The sequence below is a fragment of the Rhinoraja longicauda genome, chromosome 17 (assembly GCF_053455715.1).
Source record: "Rhinoraja longicauda isolate Sanriku21f chromosome 17, sRhiLon1.1, whole genome shotgun sequence".
Taxonomy (NCBI): domain Eukaryota; kingdom Metazoa; phylum Chordata; class Chondrichthyes; order Rajiformes; family Arhynchobatidae; genus Rhinoraja; species Rhinoraja longicauda.
In genome coordinates, this window is record NC_135969.1 from 30,122,871 (window position 1) to 30,150,592 (window position 27,722).

The 27,722-nt window shown below is 39.8% G+C and overlaps 1 protein-coding gene across 1 annotated transcript in view; it reads left to right on the forward strand.

Annotated features, from left to right (window-relative positions):
- The window catches only part of LOC144601560 (protein NEDD1-like), a 45,441-nt gene extending 20,358 nt beyond the window's left edge, over nt 1-25,083 (forward strand). The window contains exons 7-13 of the mRNA XM_078413757.1: nt 9,643-9,748; nt 10,772-10,873; nt 13,998-14,149; nt 17,492-17,576; nt 21,339-21,486; nt 22,158-22,224; nt 24,976-25,083. Coding sequence (XP_078269883.1) covers nt 9,643-9,748; nt 10,772-10,873; nt 13,998-14,149; nt 17,492-17,576; nt 21,339-21,486; nt 22,158-22,224; nt 24,976-25,083 — 768 coding nt within the window. The remainder of the gene's footprint in view (nt 1-9,642; nt 9,749-10,771; nt 10,874-13,997; nt 14,150-17,491; nt 17,577-21,338; nt 21,487-22,157; nt 22,225-24,975) is intronic.
- Nucleotides 25,084-27,722: the final 2,639 nt, after the last annotated feature.

The window sequence follows — 27,722 nt, forward strand, 5'->3', positions numbered from 1 at the left end:
GTTTGAATAATTACCACATCGCTGAGTGTAGATTAGTTGATGTGTTTCTAACAATACAACATTGATTACACATGTACTTTTACCACTGCACTGGCCCCTTCTGTACCGTTTGAGGCAGTAAAATATTTTATGCTATTCTAATGCACAGCTGATTCTGCCCCATTGAATACCCGCATCTACAACGAAAAAAAAGATTTGAATCTCTTTCATATAATCGTGTAGACAAAAACATTGTTCTATCATATTGCCTGTCAGTTGTACATTCTTAACCTATATTCTGAAGTCTGTATGCAGATGCTATACTTATTGGGAGACATTAAATGGGTCTCAAGTAACGAGACAATGTTGAAGTAAAATTGCTTTTTCTGGTGGAAAAGATGGCTTTGTTTTGAACCATTCCTGATTTTTTTTCCCCTTAATCAAATTTTATTTTGCTTCCAGTCAAATTAAATCATGAACAATGCATGAAAGATGATAATTACATAAAAATAGACTTGGTTATGTAATGGAGATCCAAAAAAGATTTAAAATGATTCAATCTGATTTAAGGTGCTGATGATAATGAAGGTGCTTATCTCCTGCCATTTGTGTGGAGCCGAACCACTTTGATCAATCAACCATGCTCGTGGATATTCCAGGCATGGTGTTGACTAAAAGTAAACCTAGCAATTATAGACCTATTAGTTTGACGTCTGTGGTGGGAAAATTAATGGAAAAGATACTTAGGGACAATATATATAATTATTTGGATAATCAAGGCCTGATTAGAAACAGTCAACATGGATTTGTGCCTGGAAGGTCATGTTTGACTAATCTTCTTGAATTTTTTGAAGAGGTTACCAGGGAAATTGATAAGGGCAAGGCTGTGGATGTTGTCTATATGGACTTCAGTAAGGCATTTGACAAGGTTCCACATGGAAGGTTGATTAAGAAGGTTAAATCGTTGGGTATTAATAGTGAGGTTGCAAGATGGATTCAACAATGGCTGAATGGGAGATACCAGAGGGTAACGGTTGACAATTGTATGTCAGGTTGGAGGCCAGTGTCTAGTGGAGTGCCCCAAGGATCTGTGTTGGGTCCACTGTTGTTTGTCATTTACATTAATGATCTGGATGATGGTGTGGCAAATTGGATTAGTAAATATGCAGATGATACTAAGATAGGTGGAGTAGTTGATAGTGAGGTAGATTTTCAAAGTCTACAGAGAGACTTGGGCCTTTTGGAAGGGTGGGCTGAAAGATGGCAGATGGAGTTTAATGCTGATAAGTGTGAGGTGCTGCATTTTGGTAGGACAAATCAAAATAGGACGTACAGGGTAAATGGTAGGGAATTGAGGAATGCAGTGGAACAGAGGGATCTGGGAATAACTGTGCATTGTTCCCTGAAGGTGGAATCTCATGTGGATAGGGTGGTGAAGAAGGCGTTTGGTATGCTTGCCTTTATAAATCAGAGCATCGAGTATAGAAGTTGGGATGTAATGTTAAAGTTGTACAGGGCATTGGTGAGGCCGAATCTGGAGTATGGTGTGCAGTTCTGGTCGCCAAATTATAGGAAGGATGTCGACAAAATGGAGAGGGTACAGAGGAGATTTACTAGAATGTTGCCTGGGTTTCAGCACTTAGGCTACAGAGAGAGGTTGAACAGGTTGGGTCTTTATTCTTTGGAGCGTAGAAGGTTGAGGGGGGACTTGATAGAGGTTTTTAAAATTTTGAGAGGGACGGACAGAGTTGACGTGGGTAGGCTTTTCCCTTTGAGAGTGGGGAAGATTCCAACAAGGGGACATAGCTTCAGAATTGAGGGACAAAGGTTTAGGGGTAACATGAGGGGGAACTTCTTTACTCAGAGGGTTGTGGCTGTATGGAATGGGCTTCCGGTGGAAGTGGTGGAGGCTGGCTCGATTTTATTATTTAAGAGTAAATTGGATAGGTATATGGATAGGAGGGGATTGGAGGGTTATGGTCTGAGTGCAGGTAGATGAGACTAGGTCAGGGAGAATGGTCGGCGTGGACTGGTAGGGCCGGACAGGCCTGTTTCCATGCTGTAGTTGTTATATGTTATATATATGTTATATGACTAAACAATCTTTTGCTCATCCAGCTCTTGTTTCGAGGGGAGGAAATTCAGAGGGGTTCCTTTCTACTTCTATCGCTATCTAAGGGGACTTTAAGGATGGTCACAGAATGAACAGTATTGGGTTTGGCTTTCTCAGCACACAAATGAAATGAATTCCTTACCATGATATGAAGAAGGTCATGGAAGTGTCACACAGTGAGATGAAGGATTAATGGGGTGAACTTGTCAACTTCCTTGAGCTTGAAAGCCAGACCAAGCACAAAACTACAAAGTGTGCTGCATGGCCCTATCGCTTTGCTTAATCACACTATCATCTGCTAAAGCACTGTAACTTCCAATGTGTGTGCTAATTTTCTGGAAGTATAATATTTGCACATGTTGGTGATAATCCTGTACTTGCTCACTGTTGGAAAAAGCACATTGAAATGTGAATAAGTTTTGGTCAGGATAAACCCTTTTATCGGGATGCATCACAGCCTGGTTTTGGACCAGCTCCATCCCAGAGTGCACGAAATTGCAGAGTTGTGGACGTAGCCCAGATCATCACGCAGACCAATCTCCCTTCCATTGATTCCATCCATGCTTCACGTTGTCTCGGCAAGGCTACCAGCATAATCAAGGACCAGTTTCTCCCCAGTCACTCCTACTCCTTCTTCTTCTTCGCTCTCCTGTCAGACAAGAGGTACAAATGTTTGAAAATGTAGACCTCTAGATTTAGGGACAGTTTCCTCCCAGCTGTTATCAGGCAACTGAACTGTCCTCTCATCAGCTGGAATGTGATCCTGACCTCTCGTCTACCTCATTGGAGACCTTTGAACTATCTTTAATCTGGTTTTATCTTGCACTAAATTTTGTACCCTTTATCCTTTATCTTTGCACCTTGGACGGCTTGATTGTATTCATGTAGTCTCTGACTGGATGGAATACAATCAAAAGCTTTTCAATGTACCTCGGTACATGTGACAATAATAAATTAAACTAAATAAACTAAAGCTTAATATGGCAATTTTTCTGTTGATTTCTCCCCTCCAATCATCCAAAAATAAAGTTAATATGTGGATTCCCTTTATTTTTCACCCTGAATATATCTGTATTCTGTTTTAACAACTTAGTGAATCCAATTGAACAGTTATCATTAGGTTTTTCCTTGTCTGCTATAATTAACCAATCTGACGGCTGATGTAACTTGCCACCTAGGTTCTTGCATGAACAGCTGTTACCATTGTACACATAAGATAATTGCCTTTATATGCATGTCTGCAGAATTGTACCATGCTAAGAAAAGAGTGGAGAGAGGGAGGGTGCATGTGGGATTAAAACTGACTACTGCATTTAAGGATGTGCTTAGCCTGTTTTTTTATCCCATCAATTTTGTTTCCTGATTAAGAGATGTTTAAATCTCCAATTACATTTGCTCTCTATCTGCTCCTTGGTTTCTGCTTTAGTGTTTAAAATACACCACCTTGCATGCTCACACCCGCACCTTTTAATGTATTTTGCAGTCTTTGCCAGGAATAGGATTATGTTGCTCAATTTCTGCAGCTATAACAATGATAGCGCTTTCTTATTTTCTGAAAGTATAATAGGATTAATATTTCATTGCATGCTGTAATTTATAATCTGCAGATCTAAGTGCTTCATTGTAATGACTCCACTTTTTCATGGTCTGAAGGCCCTCAAATGGAATAGTGTGCTCATTTGTGAAGCCAAATAGTTTTCTTCATATTGATATTGCAGTGAGGAAGTTGTGATGTTTTGCTCTCTTGAGAGTGCACTATTTTATCGAATCATTTGTTTAATAGTCACGCATTCCTGTTTGTAAGCTAGCACTGTTGATCTTTAGTTTAGTTTTAGATGGAGAAAAAAAACCAGACCCTTCGGCCCACCAAGTCCATACTGACCATTGATCGCCTGTTCACACTGGTTCTATGTTATTCTTTCTCCATTCACCTGTTCCCTGCACACTTGAGGCAATTTTTATAGAAGCCAATTAATCTGCAACTCGCATGTCTTTGGGATGTGGGAGGAATCTAGAGCATCCCGAGGAAACCAACAGTCACAAGGAGAACCTGCAAACTTCACACAGACAGCATCCTGAGGTTAGGATCGAACCCGGGTCTCTGGCTCAGCGAAGCAGTAGCTCCACCAGCTGTGCCACTGTGCTGCCCTAAAATTAATTGATTGCAAAATATAGCATGGAAGCAGGCCCTTCGGTTCACTGAGTTTATGCCAACCATCGATCTGTCGGTCACACTAGTTCTGTTATTTCACTTTTGCATTAACTCCCTACACTGTTTTGCATTAACTCCCTATACTCCATGCACTACTTGCTGAGACCAATTTGCTTATAAACCCACAAGTTATTGGGATGTGGGACAGTAAATTGGGACAGTTATTGGGAAACCGGAGCACCCGGAGGAAACCCAAATCTTGTATGATCCATGTAAATCAGTAAACTGTAGCCACTTAAAGGAAGGATTGTGAAGGATTAAACAATCAAAGGGATCTTTGGATTGTGAAGGATTGAACCATCAAAGGGATCTTTAGGGGGCGCTGCCTCATAAAGGCAACCACACCACCCTGGCCAAGCTCTCATTTCACTCCTGCCATTTGGGGGAAGAAGGTATAGGAGTTTGAAAACCAGAGTGGTTTGCTTGCACCACGGCCACAAAATAGGATTTGGTTTGCGGCTTTGCCAGGAGGCAATTCCAGTTGCTAATATATGGCAAATGCAAAATGCATCTCATTCTGCCTTTTGCTTCCCGAAATTGGTAACCTGTGGATCGTGCACCTTGGCTCTGCGGCCAATCTTTTCAAAACAGGATCCTTGACCAAATTTTTGACTCGTGGTAAGTGGGATGGGAAATCTCAGTCATGAAGAGTGATCCCATGAACCTGTCAGCAGAGATTACTGGAACAACTATCATAGCAATTTTAGTTTCTTATTCCACCACTGTTTCCTGGGTGTAACTCGTCAAAGCTCAATGATATGCAACTGCTGATGACCCAGTGGCACTGGAACCTCATCCACTACCCTGTATTTTAATTTCCTCCATCAGCAGTGTGCCAAGAAAATAGTGTGTATCATTTGCAATACATACTGTAGCAACACAGCAGGATTTCCTCAACAGTACAGAGATGAGGAAAAACTTTTTCAGTCAGAGTTGTGAATCTGTGGAATTCTTTGCCTCAGAAGGCAGTGGAGGCCAATTCTCTGAATGCATTCAAGAGAGCTAGATAGAGCTCTTAAGGATAGCGGAGTCAGGGGGTATGGGGAGAAGGCAGGAACGGGGTACTGATTGAGAATGATCAGCCATGATCACATTGAATGGCGGTGCTGGCTCGAAGGGCCGAATGGCCTACTCCTGCACCTATTGTTTATTGTCTTGCAAAATTATGATCACCATGTAGAAGGAAAAAAGCATCAGGTTCATGGGAGCACCACTAACCTTGACCTGAAAATGTTGCTGAAAATGTCATTCATGCTAGAACTAAATATGTTCATGCGATAGGAGTGGAATTAGTCCATTTGGCCCATCAAGTCTACTCTACCATTCAATCATGGCTGATCTATCTCCTTCCTAACCCCATTCTCCTGCCTTCTCATAACCCCTGACACCCGTTCTTATCAAGAATCTATCCATCTCTGCCTTAAAAATAGCCATTGGCTTTGCGTCCACAGCCTTCTGTGGCAATGAATTCCACAGATTCACCGCTCTCTGACTAAAGAAATTCCTCCTCATCTTCATGAAGAAACGTCCTTTAATTCTGAGACTAGGACCTCTGGTCCCAGTCTCTCCCACAATTGGAAACATCCACTCTGACCAGGCCTTCCAATATTCGGTAAGTTTCAATTAGGTCCCCCCCCCTCATCTTTTTAAACTCCAGTGAGCAGAGGCCCAGTGTTGTCAAACGCTCATCATGTGTTAACCTGGGGTCATTCTCATATGGGAACAAACTAACCAACAGTATTGTGGGAGGACCTTAGAGGCAGTCTAGATATGTTTAAGAAGACAGCTCCTACTGCCTTGTGGTAGGCAATTAGGGATGGGCAATAAATACTGTCTTTGCTGGCGGAGTCAATATCTCATAAATATTTTTGGAAGAAAACCAATGACGACATCTGCTCCTTTCCAGAGCTGATCTTTCTAATGGGCATATCTGTCATGGGGACCTTGATGGTGCCAGCTGTCTGCAGTTGGCCTTTGAAATCCATTGTGTTACAGCCATGGGAAACTAGGTCTGACTTCTACACTGGCGAGTTCTGTACTTAAATTGGGAGTGTCCTGGAGAAGTTAATTGCTGAAAACAAATCTTAAGCAAAGGCCCACTGTTTCAGTTTGTCAGGCAGAGTAATGGAGTTCAGGAAAGTGCAGCTGGGTCTCCTTGCATTGGACCTTTGCTTCAGATGATATTTACAGTGCTAACCAAACGCAATGAAGACAAAAACATTCCATTCCCTCAGTGCCCATCATTTGAAGGAGGAAAAAAACATGCATGAAAAGTTCACTTCATGGGAAGTAATGCGCTTAAACATTCTTGATGTGTTTCAGTTTTGGTGCATCTCAGTGTTTTTCAAGTACTGGATTCCTATTTAGGAAAAAGTATCCCCATGGCTAAGTGCTCTGCTTAATTGCTTAACTTTGAAATTAGATGAAACTGGATTTTATTAAAATATATACTTATTGCATAAAAAACCTATGGGATATGTAAGAATTTCAGATGTAAGTTGACCAAGCTAGTGATCTGTTTACAGATTTGCTTGTTTTGAAATGCATCTTTTTCTTGACCTGTATTGAAAGTGCTGAACACTTTTTTTTAACCTGTCACTATCTTTCACTGAATGCTGTAAATAAAGATAGAAGGGGTAATGTGCTCATCTTTCATTGTGAAGACTGGCCTCTTGCACAGAGATTGATTATATGACCTTCAGAATTGGCCTTGGCGTTTTTTCTTCATGTGCCCACAGGTGCCACATTAAATTCGAAGATAATACAACAAAAACAAAATCCCTTGAGCCCAATGCTTTAAGTTATCATTTGGAACAGTGGAAACCACTGCTGTTATGGAACAGTTTAATCTTTCAAAGGATGAAAATAGAATGGGGAATTGACTGCTGTCCCTGATATCAACCACCTGGTAGAAATGTCCATTTCCTACATGGTGTTCAAATAGAAAATGATTTTTTTGCACAAAAATATGATACCAGCAATTCAGTTAAAATTAAGAGACACGAGTTGCTTGGTTTGAGAGGTGCAGAGAATGGATATGATCTTGGTCTCTCACAGTGAGGCGTACCATGAACCATGTACATGCACACCTTGCATCCTTTAATGCCTTTGGCACTGTATGTTCAACATTAGCCAGAAACTAATTGCTGTTCTGAAAAAATATATATATAGGAGTTGAAGTGAGCAAAGAGGAAAAAATCTGGCCTTGTATTTTGCCCCACAAGCTAATTAGTGTTATTTACCACAATCAATATTTTAAAACTGACAATCCAATCAATCATTTCCAAACTGACCAAATCGGATTCCCTCCACTAACACTCTCCTGTGCCTGTTGAACTCGTCCTCGTCTTCAACAACTTCTTTCGACGACGACTCACTTTCTTCAGGTGAAAGGTGTACCTATGGGCACTCGTGTGTTGCCCAGATAGGCCTGCCTGTTTGTTGTTTACGTTGAACAATCCTTGTTCCAATCATACACTGGCATCATCTCAAAAAGCTTTCACTGCTACATTGACGACTGCATCAGGGCTACCTCCTGCACCCTTGCACTGACTTCGTTAATTCTCCCACTATCTTCCACTCATAGTGTCCTGACCCACAATATCACCTATCTGTTCTCCAGAGAAGCTGTCTGACCCCTGAGTTACTCCAGAGCTGTCTTAATCTGACCATTTTATTACTTATTAATGAGCCTTGCATTCTGCTGCTGCATTTTCTAACAAGAGGATTTGTGTAAAGAGGTCCTTCTACAGTTGTATAGGGCCCTGGTGAGACCACACCTGGAGTATTGTGTGCAGTTTTGGTCTCCTAATTTGAGGAAGGACATCCTTTCTATTGAGGCAGTGCAGCGTAGGTTCACGAGGTTAATCCCCGGGATGACGGGACTGTCATATGAGGAAAGATTGGAAAGACTGGGCTTGTATTCACTGGAATTTAGAAGGATGAGAGGGGATATTATAGAAACGTATAAAATTATAAAAGGACTGAACAAGCTAGATGCAGGAAAAATGTTCCCAATGTTGGGGGAGTCCAGAACCAGGGGCCACAGTCTAAGAATAAAAGGGAGACCAATTAAAACTGAGATGAGAAAAAACCTTTTCACCCAGAGAGTTGTGAATTTGTGGAATTCTCTGCCACAGAAAACAGTAGAGGCCAATTCACTGGATGAATTTAAGTTAGATAGAGCTCGAGGGGCTAGCGGAATCAAGGGATATGGGGAGAAGTCAGGCATAGGTTACTGATTGTGGGTGATCAGCCATGATCACAATGAATGGCGGTGCTGGCTCGAAGGGTCAAATGGCCTCCTGCACCTTGTTTCTATGTTTCTATGTTTCCTTGTGTTTCAAAATTTACTGTACATTTAGTATACTTAATTGTGTAAAGTGATCTGGGTGAATGTAAGTGAATTTAACAATCTGGAGGATTGTTCTAAATATAACCTTAAAGTACAATTTATATTACAAAGCACAATTGTTATTGTGTTTTGCATGTTTAGCTTTTTGACGATGGTTACTGTGCTAGGAGTCTGCTGGTATATTTTTCATTTGTGACTTGTTGAAGATAAAGATCCAACTTGTGAAAACATTTATTTTCTGTGAAGTATCTCTTGCAAAAGCATTCCGGCTCCTTTTTGACATCCTAAATGCATGTTTGGCAATATAAAGTTTGATGGATATTGATTTTTTTATTTTCACAAATCAATTTTTCAAGGTTGCTGGAACATAATTGGGCAATTTAGTTATCAAAATTGTTGATTTCTAATCATACCAGTGGTTTTGTTGACTCTCTTTCAAAAATTCCATTAGTGGTGTTTGGCTAATATAAATGTTACTCTGCCTTTTCAAGCAAAGGTGGGATCTTTATTTTAGAGATCAAATTGAACACTTTGTTTGACAAAATGTCATTTGACTCTCCAAATCCAGGAGGTATGCAATTAAAAATAGAAAATGTTGTAAATATACAACGTGGCAGCATCTATAAAAAGAGAAACAGTTAACGTTTCAGGTTGATGACCTTTTGCAGATAGAGCCTTGGGAGTAGATCTTAAATATAAATGGGATTTACGTTTTTTATATTTTCAATATCTACAGTATTTTTATTTATTGCAACAGTTCATACTTAAAAGCTAGGAACAATGCGGTGGTTGTGGCTGATTATTTGAATGCGCTTCACAAATAATACGAGGAATGTCAGTGCTGTATCTGGAGCCATTTTGTTATTTGAAGTTCTCTAAGCTCCAAATAAGGCGAAACATTAAGCTTCCCCGGAAAACATTTTAAATTGGAATGTAAAGTTTCATAAATCAATTTTATTTCCCCCTCACCCCCAAACTTTACAGACTCCATGGCCCACCTCCTGGAGTCGTGTCAAGGGAGAAGTCCATAATGTATCGGCGGCAAATGATGCCAGTAACAAAAATGTCACTTCAGATCAGAATGACTCGTGTAAGTATTTTTCTCTTGTTGTCAGTTCCTTTCCTGTCACCCGGTTTTCAGTTGATGACATTCTGCACGTCATTGATGAGGTAACTTGCTCTAAACTAATGATCAGTGTATCAAAAATAACAATGGCTTCTGCTGGGAGAGATGATAGAATGGGGAAAGGTGGAGGATGAAAGGTTGGGGTTGGGTGGTGCATAGAAAAGGACCTGGAGCAAAGCTTTGCTCTCAATTAGTTTTGAGATACCCAGCATAAGAATGCATAAGTGCTTGGCTGTAAAATAATGTTGCCCATCCTGAGGGAAGAACATTAATTTTATGTACGAGGTAACTTCAAGGAAGTGATTTGAGTTAGTGTCGATACATGTTTGCCTTTTGCAATTTAGTATTTTACATTCCACAAACTACTCTGTAGATGAGATGATAATCATCCCAATCCCACAACCAAGTATCTGCTCGGTTATGCTCATTATTTATGTTTGGGAGTTACTGTATTTCTGGTCTTTTATATTCCCTTCATGAAGTTGAAGTTCCACAAACCAAGCTTTCCTTGTTTATTTTCTAAATCATTTGGCCTCAGCAACACAAGGTCAAACAAACTTCTAGCCAAATGAGATGCTGAAGATGACAGGGATTTTGAAAGGATTTTGAGGATAATTTTTTATTATTACTGATATAGTTCTAATTGGGTGGTGGACTCTTTGTTAAAACAGAATGAATGTTCTTTGAACGGGGCAGACAAAAACTAAGACAGGATGAAACATTCATCAAGATTGACATTTGACCATTTCTCCGAGATAGTCATTAATGGCATAATATCCTCTTTTTTTTTTCTCCCTCCCCTCATTATAATCCTTTCCATGGTCGAAAGGAATTTCCAATTATTAGTGACAAAAGTTTAAATTATTCCAGTCATTTTCTGGTACCAAATTGTTAGCTTTAGTTTCCTGTTTAGTCACTAAAATCTGCATTGATCTCTGTGTGTTGATGGAGGAGGTTACAAATCCCGTGTTGATATTTCTTTTTCAGATTCTTTGCAAGTTAGCAATTGCACCACAAGCCAACCCCCCACAAAAGTAATGTTTATTGCAACAAACAGCTTTGGCGAAATCTTTTCACCCATCAGATTGGGTAAGTAGCATGAATGATTTATATTGCAGTTTCTTGTTTCTTTCTTTGGCAGTGTTGGTTGAGTTGGCACCAAGGTGTATTAATGGTTATCTGGCCCTATTGTGGATATTGGAACAACAATGTTATTTACTTTCAGCTAGATGCATCATTCTGAATTGTTGAAAACACTATTTGCCGCGTTTTGGTCTCAACCTTCTTTGCACACTTCAGTAATTTAAATGGTTACTTTGTGAAGCTAGTGTTTCCTGTTGTTAGGTAAGAGAAAAATGCCGTGTATTTTGATGGAGTTTTTCTGTTAACTTGGATCTTGAAGCATGTAACATTGACCATTTAAGAGCTTTAACTTTTATTGCTGTTACATTCTTCAGTCTAAGGTATGCCAGAAGCCATGTGGGAGTAACTTTGTTGAATGAAATAACTTTTTGTTGGATTAATTTAATGGGAATCTTTGGTGTCTGAGTGAGTGATGAGAAGATATTGAGATGTGACAGTCAGAAATACTCGTTGATGAAATAATAAAATTTAGGACTATTGCCCGAATTTGTGTAAAATGAAATACTGAGCAGGATACCTCCTAGTTGAGACAACTTGTGGACTTGCTCTAGGAGAGAGTGCTCTGGTTTTGGTTCAGAGAGAACGAACAATGGAGCAAGTAATGAAGCCTGAGCCAGCTGTTTAAAGGTTGGAGAGAACATATTGCACTCTGTTTAGCTGGTTGTGGCAGATAACCTCAACGGGACTAAACTAATGATTGATCTTAAAGATGGATAATTGTACAATTCTAGTCATAGGGTCAGAAAAGAAAGCGTTTGGACCAACTTGTTTGTGCTGACCAAGTTACCTAATTGAGCTTGCCCTCTTGCCTGCACCTGACCTATATCCCACCAAAAGTTTTTCATCCATGTACCTGTCCCAGTGTATTTTTAAAAGTTGTAATCGTGGCCAACTCTATCACCTCTGCTGACAACTCGTCCCATCATGCATCACCCTCCGTGTGGAAAATGTTGCCTTCAGGTCCCTTTAAAATGTGTCTCTTCTCCTCTCATAAACCTTAACTCACTAGTTTTAGACCCACATCCTGAGGGAAGTCTGGCTATTTACCTTAATTTGTGTCCCTCATGATTTTGTGAACATCTAAGGTCATCTCTCAGCCTCTGCCTCTCAAACCCTCCAGACCCAGTAATGTCCTTGTAAATCTTTTTGCATCCTTTTTAGTTTCATTTCCATCAGTCCCATCAGTTTTAGTCCCATCAGTCTGAAGAAGGGTCTTGACCTGAAACATCACCCATTCCCTCGCTCCTAGATGCTGCCTGACCTGCTGAGTTACTCCAGCATTTTGTGATACCTTTTTAGTTTAATCTTTTTGAATGTTAATGTATCTTCTTTGCCCCAGCTATCTTGTGTCCCTCCTGATTTTCCTGTCAGGTATATTCTTGACCCTCTGTACTCAACGGATTTGCTTCATCCCAGTTGCCAAATCCTGACATGCCTCCTTTTTCTTAACCAGTGCCTCAATGTCTCGTGTCATCCAACATTCCTGATTCCTCCCATCCTTGCCCTTTAACAGGAACATTCTCATTCTGAATTCATACTATCTCATATTTAAAATCCTCTCCCTTGCTTGATGTCCCTTTACCTACAAACAGCCCCCCTCAATTGACTAATGAAAGTTTCTGTCAAATACCACCAAAATTGGTCTTGACCCAAATATAGGAATTTAACGGTAGACACAAAATGCTGGAGCAACAGCAGGACAGGCAGCATCTCTGGAGAGACGTTTCAGGTCGAGACCCTTCTTCAGCCTCAAGTCTGTTAAGTGAGGAAGGTGATAATGGGAGAGCTGTAAGTGCCAGGTAGAACCAAAGCAAGATGGGGCGGAGGGGTGTAGTGGGCAGGGGAAGCCTGCGGTTGATATGCTTGTAAAATAGTGGGTGAAAACCTGTTGGTGGGTGGACGGGAGGATGGAGAAGAGAGGGAGATGAAAGTGAGTGATAGAAGGTAGCGGATTAGAAAAGGGAATTAAAAAGCAGAGAATCGAAATGAGTATGGGGCCGATGAATAGATAGAAGAGGAAGTTGCCCACATTTTGAAAATTCAATGCTTGCTCCATTGGATTGTAAACTGCTCAGGCAGAATATGAGTTTGACTCTCATCCTGGCAGTGGATCAGGCCAAGCCTGGACGTTGTTGTGAGTTGGGAAGGGGAATTGAAATGGCATGCAGTTGTCAGAGCCTGTACTCTGTGAATCGATTGTTTAGTCTACACTTGGTCTCGCCATTGGACGCAGTAGACTAGGTTGGTCGTGTTTCGCATGAAACTTTGCCTCACCTGGAAGGCTGTTTAGATCTCTAGATGGTGGAGAGGGAGGAGGTGTATGGTGAAGTGTTGCATCTTCTGTGGTTGCAGGAAAGTATCAGGTGTCGGAAGGGGGTGGAGAGGCATGAGTGGACCAATGAGCCACGGAGAGCTTGGTCTCTGTGGTGACCTCCATGTCTGTGAACAGGAGGATTTAAGCATCTAGTAAATGATTTTATCATCCATAAGTTGCTAGGCACCAGTTTACTGCAGCATCTACAAAGATGTCAGCTACATTTGTGACTGAAATGGAAACATGTAAACATATGAGGATAGATACAAAATGCTGAAGTAACTCGGCAGGACAGCCAGCATCTCTGGAGAGAAGGAATGGGCGATGTTTCGGGCTGAGTCCCTTCTTCAGACCCGACACGTCACCCTTTCCTTCTCTCCGGAGATGCTGCATGTCCTGCTGAGTTATGCCAGCATTTTGTGTCTTATCTTCAGTGTAAGCTAGCACCTTCCTACAAGCAAGCATATCCTACTTACGAAAAACAAAAGCAAATGCATTGATCAATGTTGAACTATTCCAGACAGAGCACTGTTTAGGCTATTTTAACATGCTTGATTGGTAACTTATTTTTCAAAGTAACTTATTTACTTCTCTATGTTCTAGTAATCCCTGTAAAGCGTCTTTGAGTGTTTGAAAAGCGCTATATAAATGTAATGCATTATTATTATTATTATTATTAAAGATAAAATCTCAGCTTTTGAGCTTTTATTATTCATTCAGCTGTTGTATTATGAATTCATTTTTTTCCTTTTTCAGATATGAACCATACTAATATTTCAATCGCTGATGGCTTCTCCCTGACCCCAGCCTGCCAAGCCCTAAACTGCTCTCCTCTCTCCGAAAGTGGAAGGAATATTGGTGATCTTTCAACAATAGCCGCAAGGCCTGCAATCAAAACATCAGGACTGGTGAGATTCATTTCCATGATGAACCATTACGACTGCTAATGACACGTATTCGGAGTTTATACTTTTCCTTTCCAAAGTGTGAATTTCCGGCCAGTGAGAGGCAGGAAATGTGTGCTAGTGGTAAAGTTGGTACTTTCCAGGAATTTTACTAAAGTTTTACACAAGTTCTTCTTTATCTTCTTTGCTGCAGCTATCTTGTGATCCTCCTGATTTTCCTGTCAGGTTTACTCTGTACCCTCTACTCTCAATGGATTTGTATAGGATATATATCGCTGAGAGAGCGATATTTGGATTCCTGTTTTTTTCCCCCTATTGTAGCGTGATAACACCCAGGTCTCTCTGTCTTTTGTTGCCCAGCTCTTAAAGGTCTGATATTCCTCCAATGAGCACAGGCCAGGTAGAATGTAACATAGAAAAAATAGATGGTGCATTTTTAAACTTTAAATTTCACAACAAAAAAAAATCAGAAGATGCTGCAAATCTTAAAACAAAAGCAGAATATTCTGGTAATATTTAGCAGATCAGACTTTGTCAGATCAGACAGATATTCAGACTGTACATGATTATAATCAAGCTGTCCACAAGAGTACGGATAAAGGGTACAACATTCAATGCAAGATAAAGACCAATTAAAGATTGTTCAAGGTCTTCAATGACAATAGACAATAGGTGCAGGAGGAGGCCATTCGGCCCTTCGAGCCAGCACTGCCATTCAATGTGATCATGGCTGATCATTCTCAATCAGTACCCCGTTCCTGCCTTCTCCCCATACCCCCTGACTCCGCTATCCTTAAGAGCTCTATGCAGCTCTCTCTTGAATGCTTTGTGAGAAATGGCCTCCACTGCCTTCTGAGGCAGAGAATTCCACAGATTCACAACTCTCTGACTGAAAAAGTTTTTCCTCATCTCAGTTCTAAATGGCCTACCCCTTATTCTTAAACTGTGGCCCCTTGTTCTGGACTCCCCCAACATTGGAAACATGTTTCCTACCTCTAACGTGTCCAACCCCTTAATAATCTTATACGTTTCGATAAGATCTCCTCTCATCCTTCTAAATTCCAGTGTATACAAGCCTATGAGGGAGATGGAAGGTCAGGACCGCACTCTGGCAAGTGAGAGGGCGGTCCAGTTGCCTGATGACATCTGGTAAGAATATTCTGCATCTGTGGGAAGAGAAATAGATTTTATGGTTTGGATTGAACAAATGTTACAAACTTGTTGGGTGCAGAAAAACAGAGAACACAATAAATTAGTGGGAATTTCCGTAAATGTTTTGAGTGGCAGGACAAGTCAACTTAATTTAGTTTAGTTTATTATGGTCACATGTACTGAGGTACAGTGAAAAGCTTTTTGTGCATGCTGTCCAGACAAAGATAAGACTAAACATGATTAAAATCAAGCCTCCCACAGTGTAGAGATAAAGGATAAAGGGTACAACATTTAACGCAAGATAAAACACGATTAAAGATAATTCTAGGCCTTCAATGAGGGAGATGGGAGGTCAGGACCACTCTCTAAGAGATGAGAGGACGGTTCAGTTGCCTGGTAACAGCTGGGAAGAAATTGGCCCTGAATCTAGAAAAGTGTGCTTTCAAACTTCTGTACCTCTTGCCTGAGTACCTCAGTTTCGAAGGACGTGGCCAGGGACTCCATCCGGGCCAGTTGCTTTCCGTGGGTTCACCCTCAGGAAGGCCGATCTAACTTCTGCAGCAGTAATCCTGGGAAAAAGTAGACAAAATATAGCTCTCTCAGCGATATATATCCTATACAAAAAGTCTGATGAGACGGATTAATCGACCTGTTGACTTACTGCTCAAAGCGAGCATAGAATGCATTAAGTTTATAAGGATGGTCTGCACTCTTGCCAGCGATGCTGCCTGACTTCGCCTTGTGCCCAGTTATTGTATTCGCGCCTTGCCATGGTCAACCCCCATTAACAAAATTGTTAATGAAGTATGTTAGATCTTGGGCATGATAAATTGAGTCACGGAATGCAAAACCCCAGAAGCCGTGCTGAAATATTAGCTTGTCTTGAGATTGGAATGTTGCAAGAATTTCTAAGATGGTGTTTGAAGGCACTGGAAATGATACAGAAGAAAAAAAAGACTAGAATTGCTTTGCATTACTGTTGTGTGGATAAACAGAAGTTTTCAACTTGGAACCCTCAAAGTTAAGGAGATTTGACTGCAGGCTTTAAAATTGTGAAAGGATTACAGTAAATAGAGAGAAACCTGTTTGCAAAGGTTGAAAAGTCAATTGTGGATTTAAGCTGACTCACAAAGAATTGAATCTGACGAGCAGAATAGTTAGGATCTGGAATACAATGTCAGAAGAGATGGTGGAAATAAATTGAACAGCAGCATTCAAAATAAAAAAGACAAGATAATTGCAGAGAATTGAAAGTGGAAAAATTAAGTAAATGAAATAGCTAAACTGCTCTTCAAAAGAGATATTCAAGCCCTTGAGGCCTGATGGCCTTTTTGCAAAGTTTCTAATTCTGTAAATCTAATTTTTGTTCTCTCTTTAAAAAAAAGTATATTTTAGTTATCTAAGTCTTGGATCAATTTTCTTAATTTCTAATGTTAAATCTTCTTGGTTAGCGATGATGCAGCACCTAGCGACGCTTTGTTAAGGGTGCAGTACAAAGTGAAGTTGCTGTCATAGCTTTGTTCTCACTGAAGAGCAAAGGATCTTATTGAAACATGTAAGATTATTAAGGGATTGGACACGTTAGAGGCAGGAAACATGTTCCCAATGTTGGGGGAGTCCAGAACCAGGGGCCACAGTTTAAGAATAAGGGGTAGGCCATTTAGAATGGAGGTGAGGAAAAACGTTTTCAGTCAGAGAGTTGTAAATCTGTGGAATTCTCTGCCTCAGAAGGCAGTGGAGGGCCATTCTCTGAATGCTTTCAAGAGAGAGCTAGATAGAGCTCTTAAAGGTAGTGGAGTCAGGGGGTACGGGGAGAGGGCAGGAACGGGGTACTGATTGAAAATGATCATCCATTATCACATTGAATTGTGGTGCTGGCTCGAAGGGCTGAATGGCCTACTCCTGCACCTATTGTCTATTGTCTATTGACCATTTATCATCTGGCCAAGTTTGTTTGTGCTTCCCCAACCTCTTTACATAATTCTATGAATTCGCAGAATGAAAGAAACATCTAGCTGCTACATTTTTTTGTCCTTTCTAGTTGCTACTCCAAAACTTATAGCTTCTTGTTATTGATTTGACATTGCAGAGAAATCTCCTATTATAATTTCCTGGAGGTTTTCTTGGTTTGTCTTGAGGGACTGGTGAGGTACTCGAATACTTTCCAACTAATTTATAACTTTTTTCTTCCAGTTCATTAAAGTCTCCTGTTTAGCAGCACAGAAATGTGACAAAGCCCAGAATCAACACTGCTGTAATTCAGAGCTGGAATTGATTGGTAGGTTATACCTTAATCTGCAAAGGCTTAACTCTGACAGCACTGATGCTGGAGAATAATAATCAATATAAAGGTAGATGCTTGTAATTATGCTCGTGCAATGTAATTGTGGTGAAACATTACTGATCAGTCAAAGGGTTAGATACTTGGTGAATATTATTTACATTTCCAAAAGATGTTTTGTGTGCTTTGGTTTGTTTTGTTGAAGAAGCACATAAAGTTCTGTACTATTATTAATTTTTAATATTTTTAATACTTGGATAAATGGAGAAAAATAGCCTTGAAGGTGAGATTGCTTGTCTGGGTTTGAAATTTTCCTTCACAAATAAACAAAATAACACAACAAACTGACACAAAGGAATTTTTCTGTTCTTAAGGTATGTGTCATTCTTAAGGTATTCTTAAAGTAAGCTCTCCCTTCTGTGTACAGGCTATTATCATGTCGTTTTTCAGGAAATTGGACAAGATGAAATACTAAGCATGTATATTTTTATTAATGAACTAAATCAGCATGAATAAATTGCTGGGTCTATTTCTCCCGAGGGAATTTATGCTTTGAGTCAGAGGATGTAGGCAAGGTACTAAATGAGTGTTTTGCATCTGTTTTCACCAAGGAGAAGGACCTGGAGGAAAATGAGATCAGAATGGGGATACTACTATTCTAGGGCAGTTTGAGATGAAGAAAGTGGTGGTGTTGGGGCTCTTGAAGAGCGTTAAAGTAGATAAATCCCCAGATTATTTAGAGAGTCAAGAGAGAAGATTGCAGGGGCATGAGTGAAGAGTTTTGTATCTTCTCTCACCAAAGGCAAGGTCCCATTGGACTGGAGAGTGCCAATAATTGTTCTTTGTTTAAGAAGGGGAAGTGGAGATAATCCTGAAACGTATAGTGCCAATTGGCCTTGCACCAGTGGTAGGAAAGCCATTTCTTGGGGGGGTTCTTTGGGCTGATTTACTCATTTGAAAAAGAATGAGCTAATCAGGGACAGTCAACATGTATTTTTTTTTACTGCAGCAGGTCACGTCTTATTGAGTTTTTTGAGGAGATGATGAAGACAATCAATGATGGTAGGGCAGTAGATGTTGCCTACATTAATTTTTGTAAGGCCCTCATGGTAGGCTGATCTAGAAGATTACAGTGCATGGTATTCATGGTGTCTTGCTCATTTGGATTCAGAACTGGCTTACTCGTAAAAGGTGGAGAGCTGTTATTCTTGCCGGAGTTCTGTGACTTGTGGATTTCTGCAGGGACACCAAGATTGCTGGAGTTGTGGAGCGTAAAGAAGGCTGTCAAAGTATTCAGTAGAATATTAGCCAGCTATAGACATGGGTGGAGAGATGGCAGACGGTATTTAATCTGGGAAAGTGTGAGGTGTTGGATATTAGGATGGATGACAAAATTCGTGATCAAGATGCAAGTTGCAACAAAGAAAATTTTGGGTAACTCCCTAGGTTAAGGCAGGTGAAGTTGCGGTCGCCTGTGTGAATGATTAAATATTCATGCGGCAAAATTGGAGGAGTGCAGAATTCTCATTTTGATTATAAGACTGGAAAGGAATAAGATCTGTCAAGTGGGAGAATGCCATCTTTGCAAATCCCTCCACGGCCATTTTAAAATTATACCAGCTTTGGACTTTAAACACAATAGTGAACAAGTTTTGGATCAACCTGAGATCACAATGCACAGGTGGAGGAGGAGACTGGCCAGCATTAGAATCTTGAGATAATAAAGGTGAGATTGAGGGCTGTAGCAGCTGTGAGGCATGGATGATATCAAACAATGCAATGGAAGTGAGCAGCTGAGGTGAGGCATGGATGATATCAAACAATGCAATGGAAGTGGAAACGGGACATAGGACTTGGGACAAAGCATAGCAGAGGAACGGGTTCTTTGGCCCATAAAGTTTGTGCTGAACAAGATGGCAAGTTAAACTGCTCTCTCCTGCCTGTACATTCAATATGCTTTTATTCCTTGCCCTCCCATGTGCCTATTTAAAAGCCTTTTAAATGCCACTATCGTATCAGCTTCCACCACCACCCCTGCAATGCATTTCAGCCCCCCACTACTCTGTGTATATATATTTTAAAAAACAACCAACTTGCCCCGCACATCTCCATTAAACTTTCCCTCTCTCAGAAGTGGTCAAAGTTATGCAGAAGATGCAGACTGCGGGTCTGGAATCTGGACCAAAAAATCAATCGGCGGGTTAAGCAACATCTATGGAGGTTTAAGGATTTGTTGATGTTTTGGGTTAAGACTTGAAGCTTTTGAGACAAATAACGTCAAAGTTGCAATCCGTTTGGTTCTACTTTAGATAAGTGGCAGAGAAAGGGTTTGAGTTGGAGGCTGAGAAATGAAGTTGGCAGAAGGTACTAAGGTCATAGCTTTGGTCTCTCCACATGGTATATTAATAGGAAAATAATTGTGATATGCAAATCACTGAGTATGTACATTAGCATAAATTACTCGTGCACAAAAAGTTACAAATGATCCAATCTAGCTTGTAAGATTTTTCCAGTTCTCAAATTGCTCTCTCCTCAATCCGAGAACAGTGGAAAAATTTAAAATATGATTTCAGTTTTATCATCAGAAATCACGGATCACTGCTAACTTAAAGTAAAAAGCCAAACTAAAATAATTAATTATAGAAGTAAAAATGTGAAACTTAGCTATTCTGTTTTCTAAAGCTTCTACCAGTCTTTCCCAGCACTGAGTTCTCTTAATTTCTAAAATCAAAACTTCTTCAGACATACGAGTTCTGCACAGCTCTCTGTTGCTGGTTTCTTCACTGTTCTGTACTCAATGATCACAGATCAGTAATGTTCAATGGTCTTAATGAAATACCACTCAAAATCAGCCACCATAACATTTTTTTTTTGCTCTGTGTACTTGCAACTAAGCTCAAGATCAGAAGTTGTGTGGTGATTTGAATATTAAAGAGCGTTTACTAGTATGAAGATGTGGTCCCCTGATATCAGTAATTCGTAGACATTCGGAATATTTATAGTATTGAAGGAAGTTTTGATGAAAAGTAAAAACATGCAGCAAAATAATGTAGTTTTTCTGATTTGAGGGAAAGCCAACCAGGAATGCACAATGAAAGAAGATAGTCATTTGACAAATCACTAGTGCAAGTACTTTTAATCATACATGAGGTCTGCATGCTGTTACGTTTGAGACAATCTATAACCAACACCAGATGTCTGCTAATATTATACTGTAATGTAAATTTCCTGTGTTGGTACAGTTAGTGGGTGTTTTTCATTTTAGAAATGCCTTCTGTGAGTCAGAACATCGTCAAAGGGCAGGCAGGCTTGCTTTGAGAAAAAATTGTATACTGCCAAAGTTAGTGCTTGCTTTCATTATTTTAGCTTTTTTTAAATTTAGATCACTCGTGAAGCCAGAGAAGTTGGATCAAAGCTTGTGAGCAAGGCTTTGTGTTTTCTGGTTTCTGAATATTGCACATGGGAATTGTGTGAAAAGATGAGCGACAATCTTTTGATGAAGTGTCCTGGACTGGAAATTTTAACTGTTTCTCCTTGTGCAGAAGCTGCCGGAGCGGCAAGAGTGTTTCTTGCATGTAATGTTTTTATTTCAGATTTCCACCAGATGCCTTTTCATTTTTTGAAGTATTAAGTACTTTCTTATTGACCCGCTAAGTTTTCTGGGTGGGTCATATTTCGTTGATCACAATTTCTAATGCTGGTGATGTCGGCCATATTCCCAAATGTCTGTGAATCAAAATCTATTTATGTTTGCCATAGAAAAAGAAATTAATCCCAAGACTGTGGCCAAGCCCCTCAGTCACCCATCTATCCGGCCAAGCAAAGAGGGGGAAGAAGAACCTACTGTGCCTTTGTTGGTCGTGTGGTTACTGGAAAATCTATTGAAGGATGCCCTGGAGGAGTTCAGGTTTGTTAATCTCATGCACCCAATTTAAGGATTTGCAATGAGGTACTTGGATTTAATCTATTAGATTGAGGGAGTGTTTTACTGAAGGGTTTGTAACAATGGGCAGTGAAAAATATCTTGGAAATGCTTGCACTATGTGCTAGATTGGCCTCACTCAAACAGACCATTAGACATAGAAGCAGAATTAGATCATTTGGCCCATTGCGTTTACTCTGCCATTCAATCATGGCTGATCTATTTTCCCCCCTCAACCCCATGGGGGATACTGGGCAAAGGTCCTTGAGAGGCACCAAGAAATGAACATCTTGCATACAATAGAGGTCCTGCAACAACAACGTAACTGTCAACATTAAAAAATCCAGAAACACAGAACTATGTAGGACAATGAGAGAAGTCATAGGCTGGAATTAGAGTGTAAAGTATGGGGAGCCCTCTCCAAGAGGACAGGTGTGGCAAACATCTGTGATGAGATGTGATGCATGGGATAAAACTTTTTTTTGTGTGTTTTTTGGTCAATTTCATCCATTCATTGCACCTTTTAATGCTTTGCTGTCTTGCACATAAGACCTGTAACATTTTACTTGCGCTCTGTTAGAACTTTAATCAGCAACCCCCTTAAGACTTTCCATTGAGTTACGTTGACTCTCTGGTTATTTCTTGCATGTAACCAGTGAGGAGCGCCATAGAGAAATTGTTCAACTGCAGCTGGCCATGATTCAGGAATTTCAAAATCAGCAGGTATGCCTAGAATTCTCATCCTTTACAATGGTATTGTGGTAATAATTTCCTACCATCATTTGGTAGTTTGCCCAGGCACATTGTGCTATATGTTTGTTTGTTAGGATGAAGTGATTCTATTCAGTGAATCTAAGTTACAGTAAAAGCAGAACATGATTGTAGATAATAACGAGTGTGTTAACGATAGGAAACACGAAGCAACACTTTTAGACCAGTTTGAGATTTTGCGACATTTATGAAGTTCTTGTCTAACATCCCAGATGTGTAATGTTCATTGCATTCCATTACCACCATTCAGCTTCTATAACCAGTTCTATATAAACAATAGATCTCACAAGGAGAGTGAGTGGAAAAGCATAGCATAAAGAAGCTCAGTCTTGCCTTGTGTCTTCTTATCCTGGCATGCAAAAGCACAAAATTGTATCTTGGAGTAAATTTGCGAAGAAACAGAAGGGTATATTGTGCAGTCAAAATAAGTTCCGGTCAGATTATGGCTGAACATTTCTGTTGTGATAGTGATTCTCTCGGTTTCAAAGTGGATCAGTGACTGGGAATAGCCTGCCAGCTGATCCAAACTGATCAGCTGATTTCCCCCTCACCATTCACTGGTTGGAATTGTCCCCTGCAAGTGAAGTGAGATTATGATTGCTGTAGAACCATTTTGCTGAAGGTCTTGTCAGCCCTCTCTTGCTAGTGAACACAAGGGTAATGCATCTTTTAATGGACCCTAGTTTATATTTAATCGTGTGATCTTGAAAATCCCAGTAAAATAATCTGCTGGCAATTTTAGGAATGTTAAATTTGATTTCCTCCACAGCAAAACGTAAAGTACTGAACTACTTTGAAAAAACTTTTACATCATCTGTTTAATCTCCCCCTTTTCTACTTCACTCTTATCTTTCACTTTATTGATGATTTAAATTTCACCAATTGCCACAGGGTTATCTCATGAATATTCCTTATTGAAGATTTTGCATGTAGGAATAATCACATTGTTGTAAATGACTGACATCATGTTGTACCAAGATAGCAATTTTTCTGGTATCAGCTTGGCATGCTCCATGTATTTGGTCATAGTTTAAAAAATATATATTTGGATCATCTTGGTGTACCAGATATGTTTTGCATTGCAAACTAATTCTCAAAATTGGGTCACTTTGGGAAAATAATTCTAAAAAAAACATGACTTATTTTCAACTACTGGCACCATGAAGGAAGTAAAGCTGCTGCCTCTTAGCTCTTGCAACCTGACCCTGGGCTTTGTTTCTTTGAAGTGTGCATGTATTGGGATCAAGGGGGAGTTGTGAATGTGAGGAGAATATGAAAAGAAAGGGATTGCTGGAGGATGGTTTGAGGATCAGTGCAGAGCTGATTGGCCTGAAGGCCTGATTCAATCCTTTCTGACACGCTGTGATTGTCCTTGTTGAGTCAAATATGCTTCCTCCCGTAAATAGTGCTGCCAATAACCTGTTGCAAGTCATACTGATGCACTTCCTAGATTTTCAAATAAAGAAATTTAAAACTGCACAAAGTAATTTATAAAGATGTACAGCACAGAAACTGACCTTTTGGCCCATATGCACTGATCCTGTTGGTCCATATCCTTCTTTCTCCTGTATGTTTACATGGTTCTCGAAATGTCTCTTTAAACTTGGTGATTGTATGTGATTCTACCAACTCCTTTGGCAGTAAGTTCCAGATATCTACCATTTGGTGAATATTTTGTTAAAAACTTGCATTCGATATCCCTTACAACAGGGGAGAAAAAAAAAAGATTTTGGCTATTGCCCTATCTTACCCTGCCCTGGTACAACCTTATGCACATGATGGGTCTCCCTTCAGTCTCCTTCACTGCAATGTAATCAAACCCAGCTTTTTCATGTCCCCCCATAACTAAAGTCCTCCAATCCAGGCAACCTCCTTGTTGTTCTCCTATTCATTCTCTCCAGCACAGCCGAATGTTTCCTATTGTGCGACAACCAGAACCACACACGTTACTCCAAGTCCTGCATAACCAGTGTTTTGTAAATTTGCAATATGATGTCCCAACTTTTTTGTTCTATGCTTGACCTATGAAGGAAAGCATGCCATATGCCGGCTTCACCGCCCCATCTACCTGCGTTGCCGCTTTCGGGGAACTGTAGCTTGAAATGCCAGGTCCCTCTGTTCATCACCGTTCCATAGCACCCTACCGCTATTTGACTTCCCAAAATACATTACCTCACATCCGTTGGGATTAAATTCTATCTGCCAACTTTTGGAAAATTCTTTGAGCGTAACTGTGTTTGAATTGGGGCTTGAAAATGATCTAATTGAGAGGACTGAAATTTAGCTGAAAACCCCATGTTCTATTTATTTTAATGCCATTTCAGGACAATGCAAAAACTAATGGCTATTTTTGAGAATGACGTTCAGGTACAGTGAGCTCCTGTGACTGTTTATCTCGCCAGTTGTGATAGCTCAACTGCATTCAAGTGAGTTAGGAGACTCTGCAACATTGAGCAGCCATTTAATAATGCAAAGTATAGACACACAACGTTTGGGTAACTGTGGGTCACGCAGCATCTCCGATCCCCCTGACTCTCAGTCTGAAGAAGGGTCTTGAGCCGAAACATCACCTATTCCTTTTCTCCAGAGATGCTGCCTGCCCCGTTGAGTTACTCCAACATTTTGTGTGTATCCTCGGTGTAAACCAGCATCTGCACTTCCTTCATACACTGATAATGCAGAGTGCCATTTGCTTATTTTCAGATTCCAGTGAGTGATGTTATACTTAAGCACTTAATAGTCAGAGAAGAACTGATAAAGGAATTTATGACCTTAAAAGAAGAAAATCAGAAGTTGAATATTTTTCGCTGATGTGTGTTCAAAGATGATATAATACATCATGTACTACAAGCTATGGTGTCCTAGAGTGGTGCTGATGTTGTATTGTTATCTAAGATTTCTTCTGAGTGTATTCAGATGCTATCTCTGTTTTAATTTTTGGAAATGGATCCCTTTCTATAATTACATTACAAGATCAATACAATGCAGCAATTGAGCTGAGGATTTCACAGCTGATGATAAGACTCATTTGCTTTCCTGAATGACTGAAAGCAACAGACCATTCTTGTCGAAGATTTGAGCCGGTGCAGGGAAGATGGTTCCACCTCTAAACAGTTTTTTAATAAACCAATTGGCATAATTTCCACAAAGTCTGGTTCCAATAATTCATTGGATAATGAGTGAAAACAGTGGTTAACCTCTGAGGTTAGTTCAGTGGCAATGGCACCTATGTTTGCAGTGTTTTCTAAGATAAATTAGTAAAAGAATTACTGCACTGTCTCTAGAATGCTCCCCTCTCACACAGTTAGTCATGATGGAGTATCGTCGAGTTTAAACAGTAGGATGGTGCATATTGTGGATCTCCTGACAATGACTGTCAAAATACAATTAATCTGCCCACCGGCTGAAAATCTGAATTTCTCAAAGGCTGTTCGTCTTTTTTCGACACATTATTACCTGACAAGGAAAAAATAACTATGCGTACATTACTCCTAAGTTGGGGAGTGGATTCAAGAAGGGAAGTTGTCAACTTTTGACAAATGATTACTTGCATGAACACACTTTTTTCCAAAGCATGTGGTTTAATATCCCTCCTGTTATCTGAGTTGAAGGCCCTGTATGTACAATCGTGATTGACAAACTAATATCCTAGTATCTGTACAACTCCTCTCTCAATATCCGTGGAACAGAAAAGTTTTCAAAGAAACCTAAGTAATTTGGATTTGAAAACTAAAGTTCAAGCTTCTACTTTCCTCTTTGTAAATATACATGATCCTTTGCCTTTATGCACATTTTGTGCTCTTTAAGATCACATTCTATATTTGCAGATAAATAATGAATAATATCAATGTATGCATAATTTGTATATAGTTTACACTTTATAGTGTTGCCTCCGTTTTCTGCACAATAAATGAGCCGTTAAAAAAAATAAAATTTGAATGGTGATTTTAAAAGATACACCTCAGTAATGTTTCTTGTTAACTCTATCTTTTCTGATGTAGTTACATCTGAAAACAAAAAACAGATTTGAGGTCAGTTATGGTAATTTATGAATTTACCAGATCTTTTCAGCTAGCACTGGTGAATGGTGGGACTACTTTATCTTTCCTGTGAAGAATGATAACATTGAAAATTGGTTTCCATTGTAGTTTCACCGTCCACTGACCATCTTGCCTCATAAGTGAATTTCTTCCCATTATTTTGAAAGGTTATTCTTAAATGATCATTCTTCCGAACACTTGGTCACGTCATTCAAATTAACTCAACGTAGAAATTTTAAAAAGCAATGAAGTTCCATTTGGCATTTGGAATACAAATTCTCATTCTGGAAGGATGTAAAACAAATTAATATTTTCTGTCAAACCACCAAAGTGCATATTTGCTGTCACTTGGATAAAATCACTAAGAAATTGCAGATATTTTATTTGAAGAAACGATTTTAAATTCAGGAAGCATTGTGCAAGGAGATGGGCCGCTGATAGTGAAAGGCTTGGATAGAATGGATGTGGAGAGGATGTTTCCATCAGTGGGAGAGTCTAAGACCAGTGGTCACAGCCTCCGAATGAAAGGATGTTCCTTTAGGAAGGAGATGAGGAAGAATTTCTTTCATTAGAAGGTGGCAAATCTGTGGAATTTATTGGCGCAGTTGGCTGTGGAGGCCGTCAATGGGTATTTTTATGGCAGAGATAGATTCTTGATTAGTACGGGTGTTAAGGCTTATGGGGAGAAGGCGAGAGAATGGGGTTGAGTGGGAGAGATTGATCAGCTATGATTGAATGGTGGAATAGACTTGATGGGCTGAATGGCCTAATTATGCTCCTATCACTTATGAACTTAAAACAGAACTTGAATGTTGAGTATTCCTTGAAGGAATAAAAACTAATTTTATACTCAATGCAGTAAATTAAAAAAATTGAGCATAGATGAAATAAACCTGATTTAATGTTGTTGGCAAGATGTAATCCATGAACAGGAGTGGAATTTTGCTTGTGATCTATAATTTGCCTTGTATATGAAACAATAATTTGATTTAATGCTAAGATAATTTGGGAAATAACGGGGATTTCTACAGCATTTGAAGAGAAAATATGTGCAGTAGCACAATAGAGGCATTCACATGGAATGTGGTGGGAATACTGCAAAGCATGAACGAAAAGGTATTCTGAGTGAATTTGTGGGGCTGAGAGGGGGGCAAGCAGATTTGGTACATCTGAAGAAATGGAAGTTAAAGCATCTGAAAGAAAATAATGTGGCGTTGAAACTATCCATAACACAAAATAAAACAAAACTTTGGACTGCCCAGACTAATTTCTGGACCAGAAGCACAAGAGATGTGCCCCTCTATTCCACAGGAGCAGTGTTGATGTCCGTCTGTGAATGGAAAATAACCCATATTGCCTGAATTATGTGGGGAAGCCTATTTTATCGGAACAAAATTTTGGAACTCTCCT